Consider the following 23499-nt stretch of genomic DNA (forward strand, 5'->3'; position numbering starts at 1 on the left):
CTGCCCTTGGCATCCAGTGCTCCATAGCCTTCAGCTGGTGCTCAATCCAGGCGAGGAAAGAAGAGGGACTTTAGGTGGCACAGGGCCACACAGGCCCCAGGAAGAGTTCAGCCTTCCCTGGACAGCAGTACCATCACCTTTGGCAGCAGCTTCAATGTCTTTAGCACGGTCTTCCCCATGCCCTGTGCTTACACGGGGTGAAGATGAGTAAGACAGGACACCAGGGGGACTCAGGCTGGCTGGGCAGACAGGACTCACATGTGCAAAGATAAGCAGTGAGTGAGACAGCCCACAGCAGGGGCTCAGACCTCGGAAGCCTGTTCAGAAGACAAAGATGCCCGTTGTCCACTGATGTCAGGAAAGGCTTCGCGGCACGAGAGGCTCCGGGAGCTTAAAGAACAGACCAGACTCCAGGTGACTCCCAGTCTCTCGTGGCAGGGGCCAAGGGGAGACAGGGAGCTGTAACATCACAGAACAAGTAGGATGAGGATCGCCCCAACAAGAGGCAGCAAAGGATTGGGGGTACCATTCCTCAGCTCTAGCCGTAGTGTCTCAGGGAGAACAGGCATCTCTTAACCTTAGTGTTGGCATCTGGAAAGCAGAACTAGCCCTTCCTCTCTCATCCTCCTCTCCAGCTACAGGCCCTGTCTCCACTCCCAGGGATGTTCTGAGGAATAAATGTGCTTTCAGGTTGGGAAGAGGGGCCTATGGAAATAGAAGGGCCAACTGTAAGGAAGAATGATGCAAACCAAAGAGGGCCCTTCCCCGAGGAAGGAACCGGGAGCCAGGACAGAGGGTGGACTTGTAGGGCCCCACCTCAGCTCCCAGACTCTATCGGCTCCCCAGCTGCCATAGCAAAGCACCATGAACAGGTGCTTAAACTGCAAATCACTGTCTGGGGCCTGGGGGCCAGAGGTCTGCAATCAACCTGTTGGTGAGTCATGCCGCCTCTGAAACCTGCGGGGGAGACTCTTCCCTGCCTCCTTCCGGCTCCCGATGGTTTGCAGGCGACTTCCAGTGCTGCTTGGCTCCTAGCTGCATCACTGAGGTCTCCGCCTGGCCTCTCCCTGTGTGCCTCTGTCTCCACATGGTCACCTTCTTCTAGGACAGCCATCGTATTGGATATGGGGACCACCTGCTTAACTAATTACATCGGCAACTACCCTATTTTCAAATCAGGTCACATTCTGAGGTACTGGGGGTTAGGGTTTCAACACATTTTGGGGTGGGGGTGCAATCCAACCCACAACACAGACCGGGGCAACATCAGGAACCCAGTGCCCTTAAGCCCAAGCAGAAGGGGTTTCTCAAGGAACCATCTCTAGAGACCAGCAGCAGATGGGCAGAGGAGGAGGACAAGGGAGAATGAAGCTGAGGCCAGGGCCGCCTGCCCACCTTCACCAGCCCTGCTCCTGGCCTTCTCAGTCCCTGGCTGTCACCATCAAAGTCACCATCTGAAGCAAGGGGTCAGGCCCAGAGGCGGCAGTCCTCCCACTGCAGCCCAGAGACGGTGTACCCAGCAGACGGAACAACCTGCACGAGGAGGTTGTTTTTCCAAAACTCGGAAGCAGGGCAGCCAAGTCAGTTCCTGCTCCACCCCAGGCGCATGTGCCACCCACACACGCATGTGCCACCCACACACGCTCACCCACAGGCACACCATCTGCTGCATAACCCGAGGGGCGAATTTTCGGAGCTGGAGACATTCCATTGATAAGGAACCTTTCCGAGCCTTTCGTCCCAGACCTACAGGCAAGAACCGAGGGAATGTGGAGCTTCCCACTGACCCTCCTCCTCCTCCTCCTCCTCTGGGAGCCAGGCAGGGTGAGGGGCAGGCCAGGAACCCAGGAGGCAGAGCCTGGTTGACAGGGAGCCCACAGGCCTCCCTCGTGAGGGCCACGCCCAGGTCAGCAAAGAGCAGCTTCTCACCCTGCACGGCCAAAGCCACTTCTGAAGCCCAAGGCGGAGCACGGCAGCCTCTGATTCCAGAAGCCATGCGCCCACGCTCTGGGCACCCCGGGCCTTCCTGCAGCTCAGCCTCAGAACAGACCTCACCACCTTCCGCATTCCTCCTTCAGGGACCTGGCCGCCTGTGTATGAGGGAAAGAGGAGGGACTTTGGGGAAGGCCTGGCCTCCTGTCACTGTTCCACCAACTCCCTGAACTTGGGTAAACTATTGAACTTCCCTGATCATTAATTTCCTCAACTATAAAGTGGGAATGACAGCAGTTCACAGGGCGGGCATGAGAACGGAAAGGGGTTCTTGATGTAAACCACACACAGAAGGCCTGGCACATGGAGGACCCCGTTAATGTTCCACCCCCTCCCCCCACGACTCAGCTCTGTGGGTTCCTGCTCACTCCGACCGAGCTCCTGGTGGGCAATCCATAGTCTCACCAACCTCCGCCCCGCGAATCATTTCCAAACAAAGTGTGCAAATAGCTTTTAGTTTTAAAATAACTTTGTTGTTAGACACTACAGAGAAATCTGAAAAAAGAAAAACAACGTGCCTCGGAAAATGACATTGTTTGAAAAGTTTTTACAAAGCAGGAGTAAAGGTTGCCCTGGTCCTCCCGAGCAAGGTCGTGGGGACAGTCCTCAGTCTCAGGGCCCCAGCCTCAGCTCCCTTCTCACGAGTTCCTTCAAGAGACCCCCTTTCTTTTTTTTAAAAGATTTTATGTATTTATTTTTAGAGAGAGGGGAAGGGAGGGAGAGAAACATCAATCAGTTGCTCCCATACACACCCTGACCAGGGACTGAACCCACAACCCAGGCATGTGCCCTGACTGGGAATCGAACCAGCAGCCTTTCACGTTGCAGGACGACACCCAACCAACTGAGCCACACTGGTCAGGACTAATTCCCTAGTTTTGATAACGATACTGTGGTTATACCAAATGTCATCATTACAGGAAGCTGGGCATATCGGAACTCTGTCCTATCTTGCAATTCTTCCGTACATCTGAAATTATTTAAAGAGAGAGAGAGAGAGGCAGCAGCAGCAAACACACTTAGTTCGGATGCATGGGCGTCACACTGCCACTCTCTGCTTCTTCTGCAGGAATCTGTCCCGACGGTACGTTTATTTGCACGTAAATATATCTGCACTAAAACGCTCATCACGTAGTTGTTTACGACGACAAAGTGCCCGCAGCACCCCATCCCCATCTCCAGGAGACCCATCGCAGTCATCATCCACTTTAAAAAGAAACACCGTGGAGCCACAGTACAAGGTGACGCAGGCTAACGCGGTCCGCGGAGGAAGACGTCACGGCATACCACTGAAGAGGAAAACGCGGCGCGCTACAGTCCCGACTACAGGAACGCGCACACACACCCGTGTCTGTGTCAAGCACAGAGAGATATCTGAAAGGGAGGTGACGTGCTTGCTCTGAGTGGTGGGATTCCACGCACTCTTCCTTTCTTTACAGTTTCTAAAATTTTGTAATGCACAAAGCATTACAAAAGTAATTTTGTATAAAAATTAATTAGCATATTTTTTTTTACTAATGGAAAGAATACCACCAAGAAAGGAACAAGGAAAAATCACGTACCTATATCGCTATGACCATGGGCACCATTATTCACCACCGACAACGGGCCAGACACTTTATGTGACTTCACATAATCAACACTGTGCCTGTATAGTATGTTTCTGCCCCTACTTTCAAATCATAGACTGCTTTTCTCAGCAGTGTTAGGTTCACAGCAAACTCGAGCAAAAGGATACAGATGGTTCCCCTATTCCCCCAACACACACCCACAGGAGAGCAGCCTCTCCCATTATGAACATCCCTGCCAGAGTGGTCCGTACAGCATCACTGATGAATCCGCACGGACACGTCATTCTGGTCCGAGTCCACAGTCCGCATTAGGGTTCGCTCTTGGGGTTGCACATTCTAGGGGCCGGGACAAATGTATAATGACACGTACCCGACATTATAATATCACACAGAGCAGTCCCACTGCCCTAAAAATCTCTGCATTCCATCTAGGCATCCCTCCTGCTCCCCAGCCCCTGCAACCACTGATCTTTTACTGTCTCCGTAGTTGTGCCTTTTCCAGAACGTCAGATAGTTGGAATCAGACAGTTTATAGCCTTTTCAGACTGGCTTTTCACTCAGTAAATGCATTTAAGATTTCTTCGTGTCTTTTTGTGGCTTAATAGCCCATTTCTTTTTCAATGCTGAGTAACGTTCCATTGTCTGGCTGTACCACACTTGATTTATTTATCCGTTCGCCTACTGAGGAACATCATGGTTGCTTCTAAGTTTTTACAATTGTGAATAAGGTTGGCGCGGACATCCACATGCAGGTTTTCAGGTGGACGTGGTTCCCAGTCCCTCCTTTGGTCTACCCTGATTTTAGAGATGAGGAAACAGACCTGGAGAGGTTCGGAGACTTGTTGAGAGCCTCACAGGGTTGGAGTGGAAACCCATCACACCTAGCTGCCTCTCAATAGCTCTGTTTTCTGGAAAGCTGTCCCTCAGAGCTGTCACCTCTGCTTGGTCCTCATCCCACTCACCCTGCTCTGCTTGAGGCCAGGGATGGGCTTCATCAGGCATGGGTGTCAGGATGGCCCAAGGCCAGAAAAGAGTGTGAGTTAAAGGGATTTGGGTAAGCAGTTTGCTTTTTCCCTGCCCTAGTAGGTAGCAGCAAGAGCGTCCCTCCCTGATGCCACTGCCTTGACCTGGTAGAGCCAGTTCACAGCTCCCATCCCAGCCCAGTAGGGCCCTTCAGCTAGGAGCTTCAGAAGACACCCATACTGTCTGCCGCCCTGGACTGGTTCTCCACACATGGCCCCGTAGTCCCTGGCAGACTGAACTACTTGGGCAGCAGCCAGAGGCTCCTACACTGAGTTCCCAGGGGTCAAACCTTCAGCCAAGGTCAAGTTCCACAAGCAGTGGGCTCCCTGCAACTCTGCTCCCAAGGACAACACAGCAAAGCCAACCACCTGACTGTGCGGATGAGACATGAGGATGGCGGGAGAATGGACACCACCAGCCCGCAGGCTCACGGAGGCGCCTGCACCTGTTCAGCAGCACAGTTTCATGTGCGAGACAGGGGTCTTTGAGAATGGGTGCCAGGGGCGCAGTGCTGGACGAAGAGCTGGGGAGTGGCCAGGATCTGGCCTCCAGAGTCACACAGATCAGGGATGGAACCCAGGGCTTGCTATGAACTGGCTAAGGTGGGCCTGGACAATTCACTGAACCTCAGTAAAACATGGAATTTATTCAGCCTCAGTGTCCTCATCTGCAAAATAGAAGTGATACCTTCCTTGCCAGCAGATTTGTTGCCAAAGTTAGAGAATATATGTAAAGTATCCAACAGTGCTGCACATAGTAAGTGCTCAATAACTGGTAACTCATTTTCAGCTAAGGGATGACTGAGTCCAAGCACCCAGTTTCCTGTTGACTCAGCATGTGACGCCAGCCGAGAAAACCTCTCAACTACTGAGTCCTCCTCCAAGGTATTAAGGTAGGGAGAATCGTGCACCTTTACTGCTCACCTCAGCTCCTCCTCCCTCCAGCCCTGCCTTCCGTGGGCCCCGAGAAGTACGGCAGGGACAGGGGAAAACGGGTGGTGTTGGAGAGTGCGAAGGTGGAGAGACTGACTTGTCAAGCTTGGGGGTCTGCGAGGAACTGCCAACACCAACACGGTCTGCACGCTTTCCTCTCTCCTGGGTAAACTCCCGGTGGGGCTGGCAGCAGGTAGTGGCAAGTACCCCACCCCCCGGGTCAGACAGCCAGCTCAGGGCACCTGCATCTTCACATCTCCAGGAAGGAGCCTGAGCCCAGCCCTGTTCAGACTGTGTACTGTGACTCCTTGTTTCAGAGGACAGGCCACCCTGAGGGCACTCAACACCCCCACCCCAGCCTAGAGGGCCCGGAGCAGCACACACCTGCTCCCTCGCACTGCACAGCACCACACTCACCCCCCACACACCATAGAATGTGCCAGAAAGCAAGCCAGGAAGCCACAGGATGGGTTGAGGTGGTGGTAGAGGAGAGGCCTGGACCAGGCCCATGTCCTAGCTCAGAGATGGCTGGCCCACCCAGGGACGGGTGAGTGCGCAGCTGGCTGCACTGGGCTGTCTCCGTGCAAAGAGCCAAGAGGGTATGCACCTGAACACGAGCAAGTCGGGGTGAGGTGTTCAATTCCCGTGTGAAACAGAGGGCTGGATGGGCGGCCCTTCCAGGAACCTGGCTCTCCCGGGTCCGGCACACTAAGGCGAGAAGGTGCTGGACAGGAGGGGTAGTGCCGGGGAGCCTGGTGGAAGGAGGGCACGAGAACACCCCAAGATCCTGGCCCCCACCCTCTCCCCAAATGACGGGATCGGTTTGGGGGGTGGCACAGCTGGGAGGGGTCGACCGTACTTTTGAGGGACCATTTTGCACTGAAGGGAAAGGTCCTGCTCAGTTGCTGCTCACGGGGCAAAGCAGGTGTCGGAAAGGTCCTGCTCAGTTGCTGCTCACGGGGCAAAGCAGGTGTCGGAATTCCCACTGCGACTATGGACCCGGGATCCAAGGGGCCACTTGTGCATCACCGAGCCTGCTTCCAGTCACATTTCCAGGCAGGCTGGGCGCCCCCCTGGCAACCTCTCCCCGGGCATACTCCGCTGGCGGGCAGAGGCGCACTCCTGCCCGTGCAGGTGGGTGTGTCTCTCGGGCAGGCCCATCAGTCATCTTTCTCCCATACGACCACACCAGCCCAGGCTGCGTGCCTACAAGAGGAAGGCCCTGTGGCCAGGCCAGGAGGCTGAGCTGGGTGGGGATGTCTGCAGAGGGGCGGGGTCAGGGAGGGAGGGCAGCACAGTCCACAGCAAGTTCGGACAGACGATGCAGGAAGGGAGGGGCACAGTGGGCAGTGCCGCCCTGTGCCCAGTGAGGCAAGGGACAGGGCCTGACCCCAGGGTACCTTGCCTACATGCTCTGTTTCATGCCACTTTGCTCCTTGGGGTGCTACAACCCTTATGCAGGCCCGCACCCTGTGAGTATGGGCATATATGTTTAAAATCATAAACAAGTGTAATAGGGTTGACTTGCTTTTTAACAATCGAAGCTTCAACATTAGATAGTATCACCTGAGTCCCTACTAGGACCCTGCTGGAACTCTGCCCCGCCCCTCTGCCCCGCCCCCCGATTTGCATTATATTGTTTGCACTTCCAGTGTGTACAGCATTCACGTTCTGCGGTGTCCAGAATTCCTGCAGTTGTCTAAAATGAACTCTACTTTTAAATGGATTCAGTCTTCTCAGTTTTTTACAACAGCAAAACTATTAATTTTAAATCCTCACCAGATATGTTTTGTATTGACTTTGTGTGTGAGAGAGAGGAAGAGAGAAAGAGAGAGACAAACATCAATGTGAGAGAGAAACATTGATTGGTTGCCTCCCGCACCTGCGCCGACAGGGGATCGAACCCACAACCTTCCGGCGCAGGGGACAACACTCCAACCAACCGAACCACCAACAAGGGCACAACCACTTTTGGTTTTTCATTTTAATTCATCTTTTGGCAGGCTGAATTTTGGGGGACACTGTATTTTCATATGAACTATGCTTCCCCATGATGCTTCAGGCCCCTTAAAGAGACGCGCCCCGTTTTACCGGCCTTTTCACAATGTGCACCGCAGCCTCATGCACTTTCCCCTGGCGGGTGACACCAATGAGGAGGCGCGGATGTGGCCCGAGAGACAAGAGAGGCGGGCCGGGTGCAGGCCCTCAGTGCGACGCCACAGGCATCTGAGAACCCTGCCTGGGTCACTCGTGGATGGAGGCACTAGACCTCATAAAAGTGTGAACATAAAGGAGTTGAGGTGGGGTCTCAAGGTGGGAGAGGCAAATGGACCTCATTCCTCACAGGCAAGTGTCTGTACGAGGTCTGTCACCGGGACCATCCGCTCTCACATTTGAAAAGGTCCGGGTTGTACTGCGGGTGTGGCCATACAGGCAGATGCACAAAAACGCAGCACAGTTTTCGAACAGGGGTGATTAAAGTGTGTGCGTCCACAAAACAAACTCAGAGAAGCGAAGAGAGAGTATTAAACCTTTTTGTGTACTTAGGTCTCTTATCTTTCCCCCTACCCAGTTACTAGCCAGTTGTCACGGTGCATGCAGGCTCCCCCCAGCGTGGGTTTACTGAGGGCCTCCTAAGCCAGGCTGTTCCAAAGACAGCCAGGTCTAGCCAAAGACTTCTGTAACAAGAGCAGGTGTGAAAGGAATATGTATTCACATATTTTTTCCAATATAGACCTATCCTATTTTAACTGTCACAGGAAAAAGCAAATCCTATTGCCAGAGCACCTTAAGAAAGGAAAAAAAAATGTTTTGAAACACTGTATACAGCCGGGTTTGAGGGGATTTAACAGCAACAAGGCCTTGGTGTCCAAAGCTAGTGTGGAGCCACCAGAGGCCCTCTTGGCTCAGGCCCGCTCCGGAGGGCCCCGCGCCTCCCGGCATGTGTCACGGTGCTCTGGGTGTAAGAGAGACAAAGCAGGTGGGGTCCCCCACCTCTGAGCTCAGAGCCTCTGCCCCCGCCCCTCGGGCCCCTGAGAAGACATGAGGAGGATCCCGGGCAGCTGACAGACAGTGATGAGGGGCAGACATGGAATGAGAAGCTGGGTGAGAGGGTGTTTTTTGCTTTTGATTTTAAAGCAAACTCCATCTCTGAGAGGGGGGCAAAGGGCGGCTTCGCCCTTCGCTAACCTCAAGTACACTGCTGGTAGTGTCCCTGGGACTCACACGATAAGGACAGCCAAGTAGGTTTGCAAGAAGTCCTGCAGGGGCATTTGCAGACCACAGGACAACGGAGGATCCTTAGACATGTGGACGTGAACGCGCGAACAGGTGCGTGCCCACAGGTATGCCTACTTGAAGTGCCGGAGGTCACAGGAGACCAGGAGCACACAGGTTCAGTCCCTCATGGGACAGCCAGGCTGCGGCAGCCAACTGGTTTTTCCACATCTGCTTTGATGTCATTTGCATTTAAAGTGCCCATCAACAACCCAACCCCAACTAACCTGGTGAAAAGAGGCTTTTTGCAGTGAGAAGAAAAGTAAACAGATTACATGTGAGTCTCTCCCTGCAGGAGACACACAAAGGTCTCTTTATAGCTGCATCCCTGTGGCCAGGACCACCAGAGACTTCTGGGAAGACCCAGGCCTGTTTCCTGCTGACCCCCAAGCAGCCTTTTAAAATGATATATGACTTGTTCCTTGGCAACATGCTTGCTTAGCTCCTAATGATGCCCGGTGGGCTAATCCAGCCTTGCCTGTTAATTAAGTGGTATGGTAAACGCAATGATAGGAATTTGCCCAGAGAATGCCTTTAAGAGGTCGTACCCCTCCTCCACTTCTGCCTGGGGAACCTTCGAACCCTCCCTCTTTCACTGAGGTGCAGGCAGCTCACCTTGGCCCAGGCGCCATGGAAGAGCAGAAGGTGGTGTGGGGCTTGCAAAGATGACCTGCCGGGAGTAGTTGTTACAGGTATTTCTGGGAGCACGAAATAACAGCAGCTGCCAATGAGACCTCTATGTGACAAGTGTCATATCAAGTGGTTTATAGCCATATCACACCAGCTGGACCATATACCCCCAGCCTGAGGTTGGCACTCCTTCCCCATTTACACTAGGAAAAACTGAGGCTCCAAGGGGTTCATCTGTGCAAGGAAGGCCCCCAGCCGGGAGTCCGAGATCCAGACTCTGCCGGCCCGGCTCCAAGCCTGTTTCCGTAAGGCCCACACTACAGGTTGCTCAGAGTCCCGAAAGCAGATGAGCTATTCTAGAACTCTGCCCACAGTCTTCCGCTCCTGTCCTCTCCGAGCACCACCGTCCCCCTCTTCCAATCAATCAAGTCCCAACGCTCACACAAGTTAAACGAGCGCGGCTTAGCTGCAGTGCAGTGTAAGCCCTGACCTCAGTGCTGCCACTCCAGGCCTGATTGATTTTATTAAATCTATGACTCCTTGGGCTGAATAGCAGAGGAGCAAGGAAATGATCTGTTGAAGAATTCTTAAGGGGGAGGTGGGGAGGGTGGACATGAAGACACCAGTGAGCGTTGGAATTGAGGGATTCTGTATCCAGCTGGCTTCTGAGCGAGGGCCGCGGTAGACACCGGGCTGCTGGTGCGGATAAATCATTCAGGCTGGCTACAGGCTATGTGTCTCCAAATGAGGATTAGGTCTACTCGAATTAAAATCCCCGCTTCTCAAGATATAAAACCTTAATCAGAAAAATTAAATTTTCCACAGTGAAGATCATATTGTCTTTTAAACTCTACTTTCAGAAGCCAAGCCCAGAGATGACTTTGCAGTTTAATTCCATCCCTAAGGCTCAGTGCCGTGGCCACGCAGAGGCCCACCTACTCCTGAATGTGTAAGAGAACTGAGCGGGAGCCCCAAGGAAAGCTGGTGTGCTCCAAAGATCCGGCCATCAGAGAGCAGCCGCTAAAGGTCAGCAGGACGAAAAGAATCTAGTGGTGGCTGGTTCCAGGCTGGCTGTGCAGCTCTGCGCTTTAGCAAGGGGCACGCCTTCTCTGCGCTGCCTCACCTGTGAAACAGCAAACCCCTTTCCCACTCCCGCCGTACAGCAGTCTGCTTAAAAACAAACAAGCAAGAAACCCAACAAACGTAGATGCTTTGCCCCTCTAGCACAAGGGTGCAGCAGAACTCTAAGGTGCTACTGGTAGCATCCCGCAGCAGAAAGAACCCTAGGCTGGAGGGCAGGTGCTCGGGGTCCTGTTGGCCCAGGCTTTTTTCTTCGAAGAGGGGGAGTAAGATGACCTAAATTCTATGAAAACTTGAATTACTACTGTCTCTGCTTCTCATTTCTCACTCAGCCCACACTGTCCCGTGATCCTTCTCCGGGCAAGGGCTGTTCTCGCCCTAATTAGTGCTCAGGGAAGGAAACTGGGCCCAGTCACTGCCAGAGGCGGGGGCTCTTGTCCAGCTCTGTCCCATCCAGCCTGTCCCACATGGCCTGTCCCACAGGCACCCCTACTAACCAAGCAGGTGAGAAGCCCTTGCCAAAAAACATCACGCTCCCAGGTCCTTGGAAGGCTGACTCAGTACCTGACAAGATCTGATGCCCCTCAGAGCCACAGGATGGGCAGATGGAAAACTTCTGCCAGCTCAAGTACCCGCATTAAGAGGACTTCTTGGCTCTAATGCTCAGCCAAGGAAAGGCTGTTAAAACCCATGGCCAACAAGGGCCTCTGAAATTGGTTGACCCTGTCCTTCAGGTTTGGCTGTTCCACCTAAACCTATCAGGGTGGCAGCCCCTCAGCTTTGGTCCCTGGGGAGTTGGGGGGCCAAGTAGTGGTGCTGAGCTCAGAATTTAATCCCAGGCTGCCAGGAGGTTCCTGCACTCCCTTCCCCATGGGAAAGGCCTTAGAACCCCAGCAGTCCCTGAGCACCTCCCGCTGGAGCGAGTTGGACCTACCGCGGGCCAACCTGGCTTCATGGCAGAAGCTTTGCAGGGCCTGGAGCTTTCCTGATCCCAAGTGGCTCTTAGGGAGCCTTCGGAAGAGCCGCTGGAGCCTTGCGGTGACGGTTCCAAAGCAGGCAGTGGCCACCTTCTCCTCTCGGCCCTCCGTCATCCCAGCTGCAGGAGATCAATAGCTTCTCTCTGGACCTGGTGTCTGGGATGGGGGAACGAGTGAGGGAGTCACTGGCCACTGGAACGGCTCTGGTCCTTGAGGTTCTGCTCAAATCAGTCCAGCCTCACGCTCTTCCGCAGGCAGCTGCAGGCACCTGGGACCCCAGCGGCGGCAGTGCAGCCTGAGTGATGCCTTCTCCTTCCTAGCGGAGGGCCTTCCCTCCACCGCCCCCAGTGGAAAACTTTCTATTCCTGGGGCTTTTAGCTTGATAAGATAAAAATGCCCCCACTGAAGAGGCTGCAGGAAAGAGGCTGCCCGAGCCTCACTCCTCTAGCGCCTGTGAGTCTGAAAATCAATGTCTCCAAAGTTTCTGCAGACGACAGCAGCAGTCGGTTACCTCGCACAGTGTGCCTGGTCCAGGGCTTGTTAATGGATTTCTTTGGGGACGGTGATTAATAATGCTTTACCAGCTGTAGAGGTTCCTAAGGGACCACCCGGGCTAATTCACATCCTCCCATGCTAAGCCTGTGGTGGAAGGAGAGGCGGGGGGGAGGTTCAGTTCTCAGCCATCCAGGCCCAGAAAGAGGTGGTGTTGCTTTAAGAGGGTCAGACACTTTATCTGAGACTAGGCACAGGCAAAGGAGAAAGAGAGAGAGAAGAAGAATACAGTCTCTCATTAAAAGGGTGAAATGCTGTTCTCTTGCCCTGAAATGATGCTCACAGGGTATCCCCTCAACACGGAGTCCCAGAAACAACCAAGTCCTGGTAGGACAGTTTCTGGAGGTCCTGTGACTCAGGCTGAGATAGGCAATTGGCCCCGGACAGGCAGCCAGCATTCCAGGAGAGCCCCTCAGATACCTGCTCCCAGCTGTGGAAATGAAGCCACTGTGCTCGGGTCACCTGGTGTGACCGGGAAGCCAGCACTCGTCAGTTCAGAGGTGAGCTCTGTTATTCCTCCTGCAATTGCCAGCCTGGCTCCCCAGCTTCGTGCTGTGCTTTTTCCCCAGGTGACAAAGAATGCTCACTGGTGTGCTATCCCCACGGCCATGTCCTCGGGCCCACTTAGAGAGAAAATGTCGGCAGAGCAAACCTAAGCTGCACTCTGGTCCTGCAATCAGGCTCCCCTGTCCCCGCCCTTCTCGAAGGAAAGCTGGCCAGGTGGTCCCCATTTTCGATCACCCCTCACCACTCAGGCCTCAGGACTTTGTGCAATTACAACAAAAGCTCGTTTATAAGCTCAATAATAAAAACACACTGTTACAAGTCATTTAATATGGAAATGCCCCCAGATTCCACCCTTTCTCATGACGGACATTGGTTCTTTCTCCCACATACTTCCTCGGTGGGACTGAGCTGCCCAGTTTACCCAGCAACCTCTGCACCAAAAGAGGGTCATGAGTGGGTCTGGATCCTGAAATGACACTTGGGGCCAGCAGGAGAGGGCTGGGACTCAAGGCTCCTCCCACTGCGACTCTGGCCCTTGCCCGTGAGATCCCCAAGAGGGCCCGGGATGCCCGCGTGGCTGAGCTCATTGCCATTGCCACCCTCAGAGTGGACAACACACACGTGCTGGGGGAATTTTTAAATGAGTCACACGCAGTGGGGAAAAAAATCCCTCCCAAATGCCCCACTGGGCCTCGGGCATAAACTGACCACACTTCTCCTTTCTCCTCTTCACTGAGCTGTTCTTCGACAGGGTTCCCATCGGGGAACCCAGCAGGAAAGGTCTGGCAGAGCCCAGACACAGGGCTTGGGGCTCTAGAATCTTCACTGCTGAGCCTTTGAAAATGGGATAGATTTTCTACCACAGGGGTGGTTTAGGAGGAGCACTCACTAGAGGCAGGGGAATGCTTGTGATGATGAACTTTTGCTGCCTCCGACCTCTAAACTTTGACCAGATGACCTCCATGTTGAAGAGGGAGCCCAGCGAAGGCCCAACAAAATTTGAAAAAACAGGCTTCACCATTTTAAGTGCTGGGTTTAAAATCTATTCCCATTTTGAAATATGCTTTTAAAAACATTCATCACTAGACTTCCGGCCAAGATGGAGACATAGGTAGATACACTTCACCTCCTTGCACAACCAAAAGAAGGACAACAACATATTTAAAAACAAAAAAACAACCAGAACTGCCAGAAAATCGAACTGTATGGAAGCCTGGCAACCAAAGAGTTAAAGAAGAAACATTCATTGAGACTCAGCCACTACACAGCAAAGTGGGTTGCCCCGCCCTGGCAAATACCTAAGGCTCCACCCCTTACAATGTAACAGGTAGTCAAGACAAAGAAATATGGCCCAAATGAAAGAACACATCGAAACTCCAGAAAAAGAACTAAGCAACGAAGAGATGGCCAACCTATTAGATGTAGAGTTCAAAACACTGGTCATCAGGATGCTCACAGAAAGAGTTAAGTATGGTAGCAAAATAGAGGAAGAAGTGAAGGCTATGCAAAGTGAAATAAAGAAAAATATACAGGGAACCAACAGTGAAGGGAAGGAAACTTGGACTCAAATCAATGATTTACAGCAAAAGGGAGAAATAAACATTCAACCAGAAAAGAATGAAGAAATGAGAATTCACAAAAATGAGGAGAGGAACTCTCCTCATTTAAAAATTCCAACATCCGAATCATAGAGGTACCAGAAGGAGAAGAGGAAGTGCAAGAAATGGAAAATTTATTTGAAAAAATAATGAAGGAGAACTTCCCTAATCTGGCAAAGGAAACAGACTTTCAGGAAGTCCAGGAGGCTCAGAGAGTCCCAAAGAAGTTGGACCCAAGGAAGCCCGCACCAAGGCACATCATAATTACATTACCCAAGATTAAAGACAAGGAGAGAACCTTAAAAACAGCAGGAGAAAAGGAGACAGTTACCTACAAAGGAGTTCCCATAAGACTATCAGCTGATTTTTCAAAAAAAACCTTACAGGCAAGAAGGGGCTGGAAAGAAGTATTCAAAGTCATGAAAGGCAAGGACCTATAGCCAACAGTACTCTATCCCGCAAAGCTATCATTTAGAATGGAAGGGCAGATAAAGTGCTTCTCAGATAAGGTCAAGTTAAAGGAATTCATCATCACCAAGCCCTTATTATATAAAATGTTGAAGGGACGTATCTAAGAAAAAGAAGAAGATCAAAACTATAAACAGTAAAATAACAACAAATTCACAACTATCAACAACTGAACATAAAAAATAAACCCGAAACAAAAACACACTAAGCAAACTAGAATAAGAAGAGAATCACAGAAATGCAGACCACATGGAGGGTTATCAGCAGGGAGGGGGAAGGTAGAAGATGGAGTACAGGGAATAAGAAGCATAAATGGTAGGTACAAAACAGACAGGGGGAGGTTAAGAATAGTATGGGAAATGGAGAAGCCGAAGAACTTTTATGTACGACCCATGACATGAATAAGGGGATGGGAGGAGTACAGGGTGGAGAGGAATAAAGGGGAGAAAAAAGTGGGACAACTATAATAGCATAATCAATAAAATATACAAAAAAATTCATCACTAAATAGACATTTACTTTTGTATACTGAACAGCTTCTGTCAAAACTCTCAGGTTACAGCTAGAATTTGTTGCTCTATTTGCATAGGGAGGGATCTCTGAAGTGTTGTTTTTTTGGATTTTGAATACTTTCCTTAGTTGCAGAGAGGATATAATTGTTTCAACAGAAACCACAAAACCTCTAACTTCCTTGGATGTCAAAAAAACAGCTTCCTCCAAGTCAGCAAGGAAAGTCAGTGATGATAGCCAACTGACAGCCTGACCTGGAGGAACATCCAGTCAGAGCTGGGGTGGGCCTGGGGGGCTCTGGGAGGTGTGCTCTTCCCCACGTGGCCCTACCACCACCTCGGGACAGAGCCAGGCAGCTGTAATGCCACCCAGTTTCCCTAGCTTCTTCCTCTCCCTAGCTTTCCCGTCTGAGATTCAACCTGATTTCACTTTGGTTCGTGGTTAGTCCTGTGTCGTGAACTCTGACCCTGGGTCACAATAAGGAGGCGGCGTGAAACAGAAAGATCTTCAACCTGCTTTTCCACACCGCCACACCCACCCAACACCAGTGGGGTGGGGACAGGAAAGATACACGTGTTTCTTTTATCTTTGGATTTAGAAAAACGTCACCTTTGGTTGAAAGCCCTCTTGATTTACACGCTGGAAATCTGGAAACCAAACACTGCAGACGGGCTGAAGTGTCCCTGGCCGACTCTGGCGTGCACACGGCTGACCCACTACTTGGCTCGTCCTCCCTTTTTCCTGCACCTCTCTTTTTATGGACATTTCAGCATTTGTTGGCAGATGAATGAAGAAACTCCACTAACTTGCATGCTTGATGATGTCAGCTCATAAGGCAAAATGCTGTGTTGGGTTCTGGGACTGGGTTTGCCGCAATGATCCGGGTCTTCTCGGAGGAGCTCTTTGGTCCCGAGTGCGGCACCTCCCTCACCAGTGTGGCGGCTGGGATTCAGCCTGCCCCGCCTACCTCGTAGGCCAGTGCGCCAGAACACAATTCAGGTACGGCCAAGTCGTCTCTGAGATAAAGTTATCTCCACTCCTACAATTTCTCGGCCACTCTCAACCCTGAATCTACAGGAATATTCCCATCCGAACAGGCTCATAGAGCAGCAATTTGTATCTCCAACAAACACAATCATCACCTTTCCCAGGTCCACCCTCCAGTAGAAACAAAACTCAAAAGGATTAAAGAACTGCAGAGGCAAAGAACATCCCTGTGGTTTAGGCCTGGCTTCCGTGAACCTGTGGTCTGGTTTCTTAAAGGTCCCTGTAAGCCAAGCTTTCATTTCCTAGCAGCCATAGCCAGCAGCCACTGCAGACATCTGGGTAAGACCCACCCCGCCCCGGGAATGTTTGTTCAAGAAACAGGGAGGAGAAGCACAAGGTGGCGCGCAGGCCCTCCAATGGATAATAAACATGACCCAGCCCACAATGGTCACAGGCAAGTGACATACCCAGCCACCGGCCTGCCCGCCTGGTGACACACAGGAATGAACACACTGGATCTCCCCCCACCATCCTTCTTGCCAACCCTCAGCACAGTGTCAGATCACACTTGTCCCCCGACGCCTTCCATGGGGCCAGGGTGGTAGGTGTGTGAAGAGTAATCCCAAAGAAATCAGAACCTGCTACAGCAACCAGGGGTCACGAGAGCCCTCAGCGGAGACAGGGCACCTGGCTACCAGGCCAGGAGGGACTCCTGCTGCCCTTCCTCCTTCATCTCCAAACAAGGCAATAAAAGGACCAAGCAGCCACAGCTTTCCCTTATGGGAACATCTCTCAAGAACCTCTTCTATGCCAGGAACCACAGGCAGGCTAGAGCAGGCATTGCACGGACTTCGGCCACTGTGGCCAAAGCCCACACCATGGAGAGCTCTCGAGGCCCACCAAGCTCTGCCCATGTCTCCGGCATAGAGTGTGGGGTGCTTCAGAGAACACCAAAATATCACGCCCCCCAGGTCTGAGTCAAGACAGTCTTGGCCCTGGGGTGGGACTCCCCATCACTCCTCCCCAGCACCGATTTTATTCCACTTACACCAGGCCCCTGGGAGCAGTGCCTGCCGCCCGGTCTGACACCATGCCGTCACCACTCCTCAACCTTTCCCCACAGCCTTAGCTGGCTCAGCTTCCCTTCCAACACTGAGATCTGGCCCCGAGCATGTGGAGAGAAGCTTGTCAAAACTCTTGGAAAAAACTGAAAGTGACTAAATGCACAGCAATCTCCCCAGTCAGGGCTGGCCTTTGCAGCGTCAGTGGCCGCCAGCATTCCTGAGCCAGCCAGGGGAGGTCCGGACTGAGCCCTCCGGGAGGGGTGGGTGGCCTCTGAGGTCAGCGGAGGAGGCAGGAGGCCGAGGCACAAAGCATCCTGCCACCCTCGCAGGCTGGATCTGTGGACCTATGAGTAGTGAGGAGGAGACCACACCAGGGGTGCTGAGGCACGGGGTAGGAGTCAGGAAATGACCTGTATGCATGCTTTGCACACCCACAAATACTCACCCGCCCAAGAATACTCACCTTGTCACCAGAAGAATTCGAACAGGGAGGCCTTCCATGAGGCCAGAGATGTGTTTACAGCTCCTTCATCAGCCCTAATGGCACCCTGGGCAGGGCAAGGGTGGCGAGCAGCTCCTTCCATGGGGCTACTGAGGAATGAGGAGTGGGTGTGGGGAGCCAGAGAGGGCCCCATGCTGGGCATGGACGGAAGGAGGGAAAAGGCTTAACATCCAGAGATGGCCCCAGGCTTTCAAGGACAGTCAGGTTCACCTGATCTTACCCTGCCTCTAGCCAGGTGGGCCTGCGGCTCCTGCCACCATAAGGCCTCCCTGAGTTCCGACCCCACGCAGCTATTCCGAGGATGAGTGCAGCAGGGAGCAAGAAAGCACTTCGGGCTCTTCATGGAAAAGGCACTACTGACCTACGAAGCACTTTCCTGTGTCATTTTCTTGGCGGGCCAGCCTGGGCCTGCTCAGGGCCTCAGCCACCCCTCCCCAGCCTCTGGCCCCAGCTCCTGAAGCAGGTGAGTCACTTCACCAGCCAGGGACCTGGGGGCGGGGCTGCGGTTGGCCTTCCCCTGTTACTCTGGGCCTAGCTGCCAGGCTTGGCATAAGCTGATTCACTGGTGAACTTGAGGAGAAGAGAGAGGACCCCAGATCAAACTCTCAGTGCTGAGGGGAGATGTCAATTCGCATCCACCTAATAACTCGCAGGATCAGCAGGCAAACACACATGTTCATTACCAAGTCTAATTAGGCTGGCAGACAAGTGGCATTAATCATTTTTGACTGTACCTGGGATTCAAGCCCCTCTCACTCCATAATCAGAAAATTTCATGCTCTGATGAATGGGGGAAATTAAGCCCACATTTAATCCTTTCACTTCCATCTTTTGAGAAGACAGGAAGCAGGGAGTAGAGGAAACAGACAGCTTGGGGAGCTCAGAAGGCCTCTCTCAAAGCATCCCAGGTCCTTTCTCTGTACCCCCACCTCCAGCTCCCCCACACTCCTCTAGGACCTTTCCCAAGAAGACCCCAATTAGAGCCGGGGCAGGGGAGGGGCTGCAAGTGGGGGACTCCACTATCTTTAACAGCACGACATCCATCTTAGTGCGTAATTTTCCTAACCTAAAGCCGAGCGTGGGCCTGAATCAACGGCAATACTTCAAGCCACACACCTCAGCGCTGCTGGGTGTGCAAGACAAATAAAGCACCATCCACATGCCCAGGGTCTGGGTCTGCTGCAGGGATACTCGGGGTCCATGTCCCAGTAATCTCTTCTACACAGAACCCATGACACGGCAGGGGCCTGCAGGACCCGGAGGCTGGCACAGGCGAGGCTCCAGTCTGTGCAGAACAAATGGTTAAGCGCGACCATTACTGCAGTGACAAGGCTGCTGGACAAGAGGCCCTAGGAGATACCGGCATCACTCCCCAAGGGAGTCCCCCGTCCTCAGCCCTGAAGGCCACTGCAAATGTCTCACACTCACACCGTAATTAGCAGCTATTACAGGAAGGGGAGGTTAGGGTGATGCGCCTCAGGGTGCCCCTTTCAACCCTGTCATTCCAATTGCTTAACCTATCATGGCTCCGAACAACGCCCCTTCCAGAGAGAGACTGGCTCCGGGAGCAGGTATGTGGCGCTCCCTGGCAGCACACAAGGTATGTCCCAGCAACCCTCCTGGAATGTTGGGTTCCCCCATTCTCCCAGGGGTGTCCAACCCAAGGCCCACGGGCTGCATGCGGCCCAGGATGGCTATGAATGCCGCCCAACACAAAATCGTAAATTACTTACAACCTTTCCTTTTTGCTTATCAATTTTCATTAGTGTTTGCGCATTTAATGTGTGGCCCAAGACAACCCTTCTTCTAGTGCTGCCTAGAGACGCCAAGAGGTTGGACACCCCTGCGAGATCACTCCATCCTCCACGATGGCTTACATATCCACTAAAAGGAGGCGGAAGGTCAAGGGTCAACTCTACCTGCCTTTCACAGAGGAAAGGGTCCATGACCTGTGAGGGACATTCTCTGAGAACAAAGCCGAAGGGCAGCACGCTGCCTGCTGTTGACCATTCCCTCCTGGAGTGCTAGAAATGGCTCTGCTCCCCACCGCCACCGCACCCCTGCCAAAACACATGTGCTCACACCATTTTCTCTTCTCTCTTCTCTATTTCTACCTCTACCTCTCTCCCCTCACCAATGCCCACTGGATTTCCTTCTCTATCCAACAAATTCCTTCAAGCCTGGAAATTAACATCACCCTGGAACTTTCCTGTCGGCAAATCCAGCATTAACCAGAGCTCAGTTACGGCCCTTGAAGCAGGGGAACCTTCACTAAAAGACAGGCAGGAGGTTTTCTAAAAGCTTCCCTCACTAAAAGCCCATTTTGCCAACAAGGTTCCTACCCAGTGTCAGCTGCCTACGCAGACAGGTGTCCCCCAATACCCCAGCCCTCCTGCTGGTGTCCAAGGGCAGGGAGGTTTAACAGTAACAACAAGCAGCCACCTTCATCGAGCACGACTGACTGAAACTGTGTCCCGTGCCTGGCACTATGCTGGGGGCAAGCGATACGGAGATGAAGTGCCAAGGTCCTGGTGACGGCTAAGCCACCGGCATTCTGGGAGGATGCTTCTCAGCCAGCAGGTGGGAGTGACGTTTCCAGGACTTCCTGGATATCGCCACACTTCCGGGGACACTGGTGGCACTGGCTTCCCCATTCAGCTCAGCGACCGGGAGGAGTTTGAGAACCCCCCGGTCTTGGAAAGGTGATCCGAAGAGGTGCCCCGAGCCCAGCAAGTTGTTACAGCTGCTGAACGGAGGGGCAGTAACATCCACGCGGCACGGACCATTCAGGTCGCATTGCTCAGGCACTGTTCCAAGCACTGTACGAATATTGATTCACTTAATTCTTACACTAACAGTGAAGTAGGTAATGTTATTACCCCTATTTTTTAAACTAGGGAGTGAAACACAGGGTCTCACCGAGACTCAGTGGCAAAGTCAAGATTCACACCTAGTCTGTGGTTCCAGGCCCCGCTATAATTACTGAGCAGTGCTGCCCTTCAAAAGTTGTGTTTCTGACCCTCATTTTTCAGAATAAAGATCAAACAAACTAACGCCGCCATGGAATTAGATCTCCCACTGCAAGAGAGACCCCCGGTGGGCCCAGCCTGCGGTGCCCGCCCCGGCCCACCCTCACTTGCGCCCCAGACCATTTCCCCATGTTCCCCTCCAGCGATGTGCACAGTGAGTCAGAGTGAAGAGTGACAAGCCGAGGTCTTTCTGTAGCCCCTTGATTCCAGGTCTGCACCCCCTCTCTCGTACTCAGACATCCCTGGCTCGTGGTGAACCGACGGGGGGGGGGGCCACCAAGTCGCACAAAGTCAGAGGAGATGTCCCTGCACCTGGGTCTTCCTGCCACCAGAAACTATGAACTAATCAAATCAAACAATTCTAATGTAGAGTGAACACAAATTCATTTAGTCATGGAGTACCCTGTGCGCATGAGCACACACACACACACAAACACACTGTTATCACCACTACCACCCCACAAAAATCATAAAACTCTGTGCAAATGTTCAGCAATTAAAACAGTCCCCAAATGTCTCTACAAACTAGAATGCCAACGAAGTAGATTCCTCCAGGACTCCCGCACAACAAACCCGTTACAGTGTGCGTACCACCCGTGTCGATGGGGTTGGTGGGCGCGGTGAAGTGCCCCAGGACCCCTGAGAGGGCCAACTGCATTCAATCCTACGTAAGGTCAGGGCATTTAGCAAAGACAGCAGCCCTCACCCAGCACACGCACCTCTGTAACTTTGGCTCTCTCCTTTTTAACTGGCACCTGTACTGTGAATTCTGGTGTTGGAGGGATCCCCCTCCCTCCCAATCTTCTCCTTCCGCTTGACCCTGGCTTGGAGTCGGCTCTCGCTCCCGCAGCCAGCTGCGGTGGGAGGTGCACTCACTGCACAGCTTCGGCTGTGGACTGACTGCAGAGAGAGGCGAAGTAGGGTTTCCTGATGTGGAAGAGGCGGATGCCGTCCAGTGCGGCCGCTGGCTGGGAGACCGTGGGGGAAGGGCCTCTGCTGAAGGATGCAAACCACAACGCATTTGCAGAGACGCCTGTAGAGTTGTGCCATCGTCTGTGCTTTGTGTCTCAGATATTTAAAATGCCTATGTAAACACACGCATATCTTCTGCCAAACACGGGCAACAGCGAAAACAGGGGTGTGAGTGGAGAGAGGACGCTCATTAAAGACATACTCGCACCTAACTGTAAGAAGAGAAGAATAACAAACCCCCAAGGACTGCACATTGGCTGAGAAAATCCACAGCCAGGGCACCCGGTGTTTCACAGTCCAGTCGGAGGGGAGCCTGGCTCAGGGGAGCCTGGGGGGCTGAGCGCGCTGGGAGGAAGGGGCCAGAGCTGGGTCATTTTAGAGCATGACGACCGGTGCGGTCCCGCAGAAGAGGAGGAGGCGGGGTACGCTCAGACATCAGAGCGCAGCCCAAAGGTGTGAGGGGCCAGAGACAGAAGGCAGGAGCCGGCACAAGTCCAGGGTGACCTCAGGCTCTCCTCAGCCTCACAGACATTTCTACTCAAAGCCTGGCCAAGTCGCCTCCTTGGCCCCGCAGCTCACCCTGGAGGAGGGATGTGCCGCAGGTGGACATGAGCCGTAGGTGGACAAACGTTTGCTATTGACCGTGATGGGCACGACTCAAACGGCCACCGCACTGCGCGCTCTCACGGACCTGCAGCAAAAGCAGGAGGGTGCACTAGAGACGGCAGCATGACCTTGCGGCTGCGGCCATCGCCCCCCGCCTGCGCGCGTGTGTGTCCACACGCGTGTGTCTGAGGAGGGGGCGAGGCAAGTACCCGTCAGGAAAAGAGGTATTTGTTAGCGCAGAGCCGCATCTGGGCAGGAGGCAGTCACGAAAGGACACGGGGCAGGGCGGTAAAGAGCAGAGTCTCCTGGGCTTATCTCTCTCAGTTAAAGTCGAGGTCTGCCCTGGAGCTAGAGAGGGCAGTGCCCGTCTCCCGGCCCCAGCCCCTCGCAGTTCCTCGCCACGCACTGCGGTCTTCCCGCGCGCCCTCCCCTGCCCGGCCCGCACACTCACTAGCGCAGCGCAGCGCCTGCCGCAGCACCTCGCGTCCGCACAGGTCGCACCAGCCCCGGCCGCTCCGCAGCGCCAGTTCGGTGAAGCGGTGCCCTTCGCCTCGCTCCGCCGGGACGCGGGGATCCTGCGGTTGCTCGAAGATGCTCCGCACGTCTCGGGGCCGGGGCGCTCCAGGCCGCCGCCGCAGTCTCTGCTGCAGACCGGGCCGGAGAGGGCGAGCCGGGCGGGAGGCCCGGGGTGGGGGCTCCAGGTCCCCGCGGGCAGCCCTTCGGGTGCCACGCCCCTGGTGCGCCCCGGGCGCAGTGGAGATGGGCGCCGGGGCGCAGCGGCGGGAGGACCCGCTGGGTGCTGGCGGCCGCGGCGGCTCCGGGCCGCTCAGGCTCTGCAGATAGCGCGGCGGTTCTGGATCCAAGAGCAGTCGGTACGGGCGCTGCCCGATGGCCGGGGACGCCATGACCATGCCCGGTGCGCGGCGGCGGCTCCTCTCCCGAGTTTGCCTCGAGAGGAGGGCGGCCCCAGACCGGCGGCCTTTAAAGGGACCGCAGGCTGCGGGGCGGGGCAGGGGCGGGGAGACTCGGGAGAGGCAGGAAGGACGACCCCGGGGAACCACCGACCGACAGAGCCGCTGGGTCGGCGATGGGGGGCGCCCGCACGAGCGTGGATTTCGGGGCGTCTTCTGGAAACGGACAGGATAGCTGGAGGATTTTGTGTGGGAAGGCTGTATTTGGTACAACTCCGTCTGCCTTCAGCCCCACCTCTGTCCCTCTCGCAC

At 53.8% G+C, this 23499-nt stretch overlaps 1 protein-coding gene across 1 annotated transcript in view; it reads right to left on the reverse strand.

The window, feature by feature from the left end:
* The window catches only part of RASSF5 (Ras association domain family member 5), a 72085-nt gene extending 48839 nt beyond the window's left edge, over nt 1-23246 (reverse strand). The window contains exon 1 of the mRNA XM_053914523.2: nt 22728-23246. Coding sequence (XP_053770498.1) covers nt 22728-23187 — 460 coding nt within the window. The 5' untranslated portion in view covers nt 23188-23246. The remainder of the gene's footprint in view (nt 1-22727) is intronic.
* Nucleotides 23247-23499: the final 253 nt, after the last annotated feature.

Source organism: Desmodus rotundus, chromosome 12 (genome assembly GCF_022682495.2).
Source record: "Desmodus rotundus isolate HL8 chromosome 12, HLdesRot8A.1, whole genome shotgun sequence".
NCBI classification, from domain to species: Eukaryota; Metazoa; Chordata; class Mammalia; order Chiroptera; family Phyllostomidae; genus Desmodus; species Desmodus rotundus.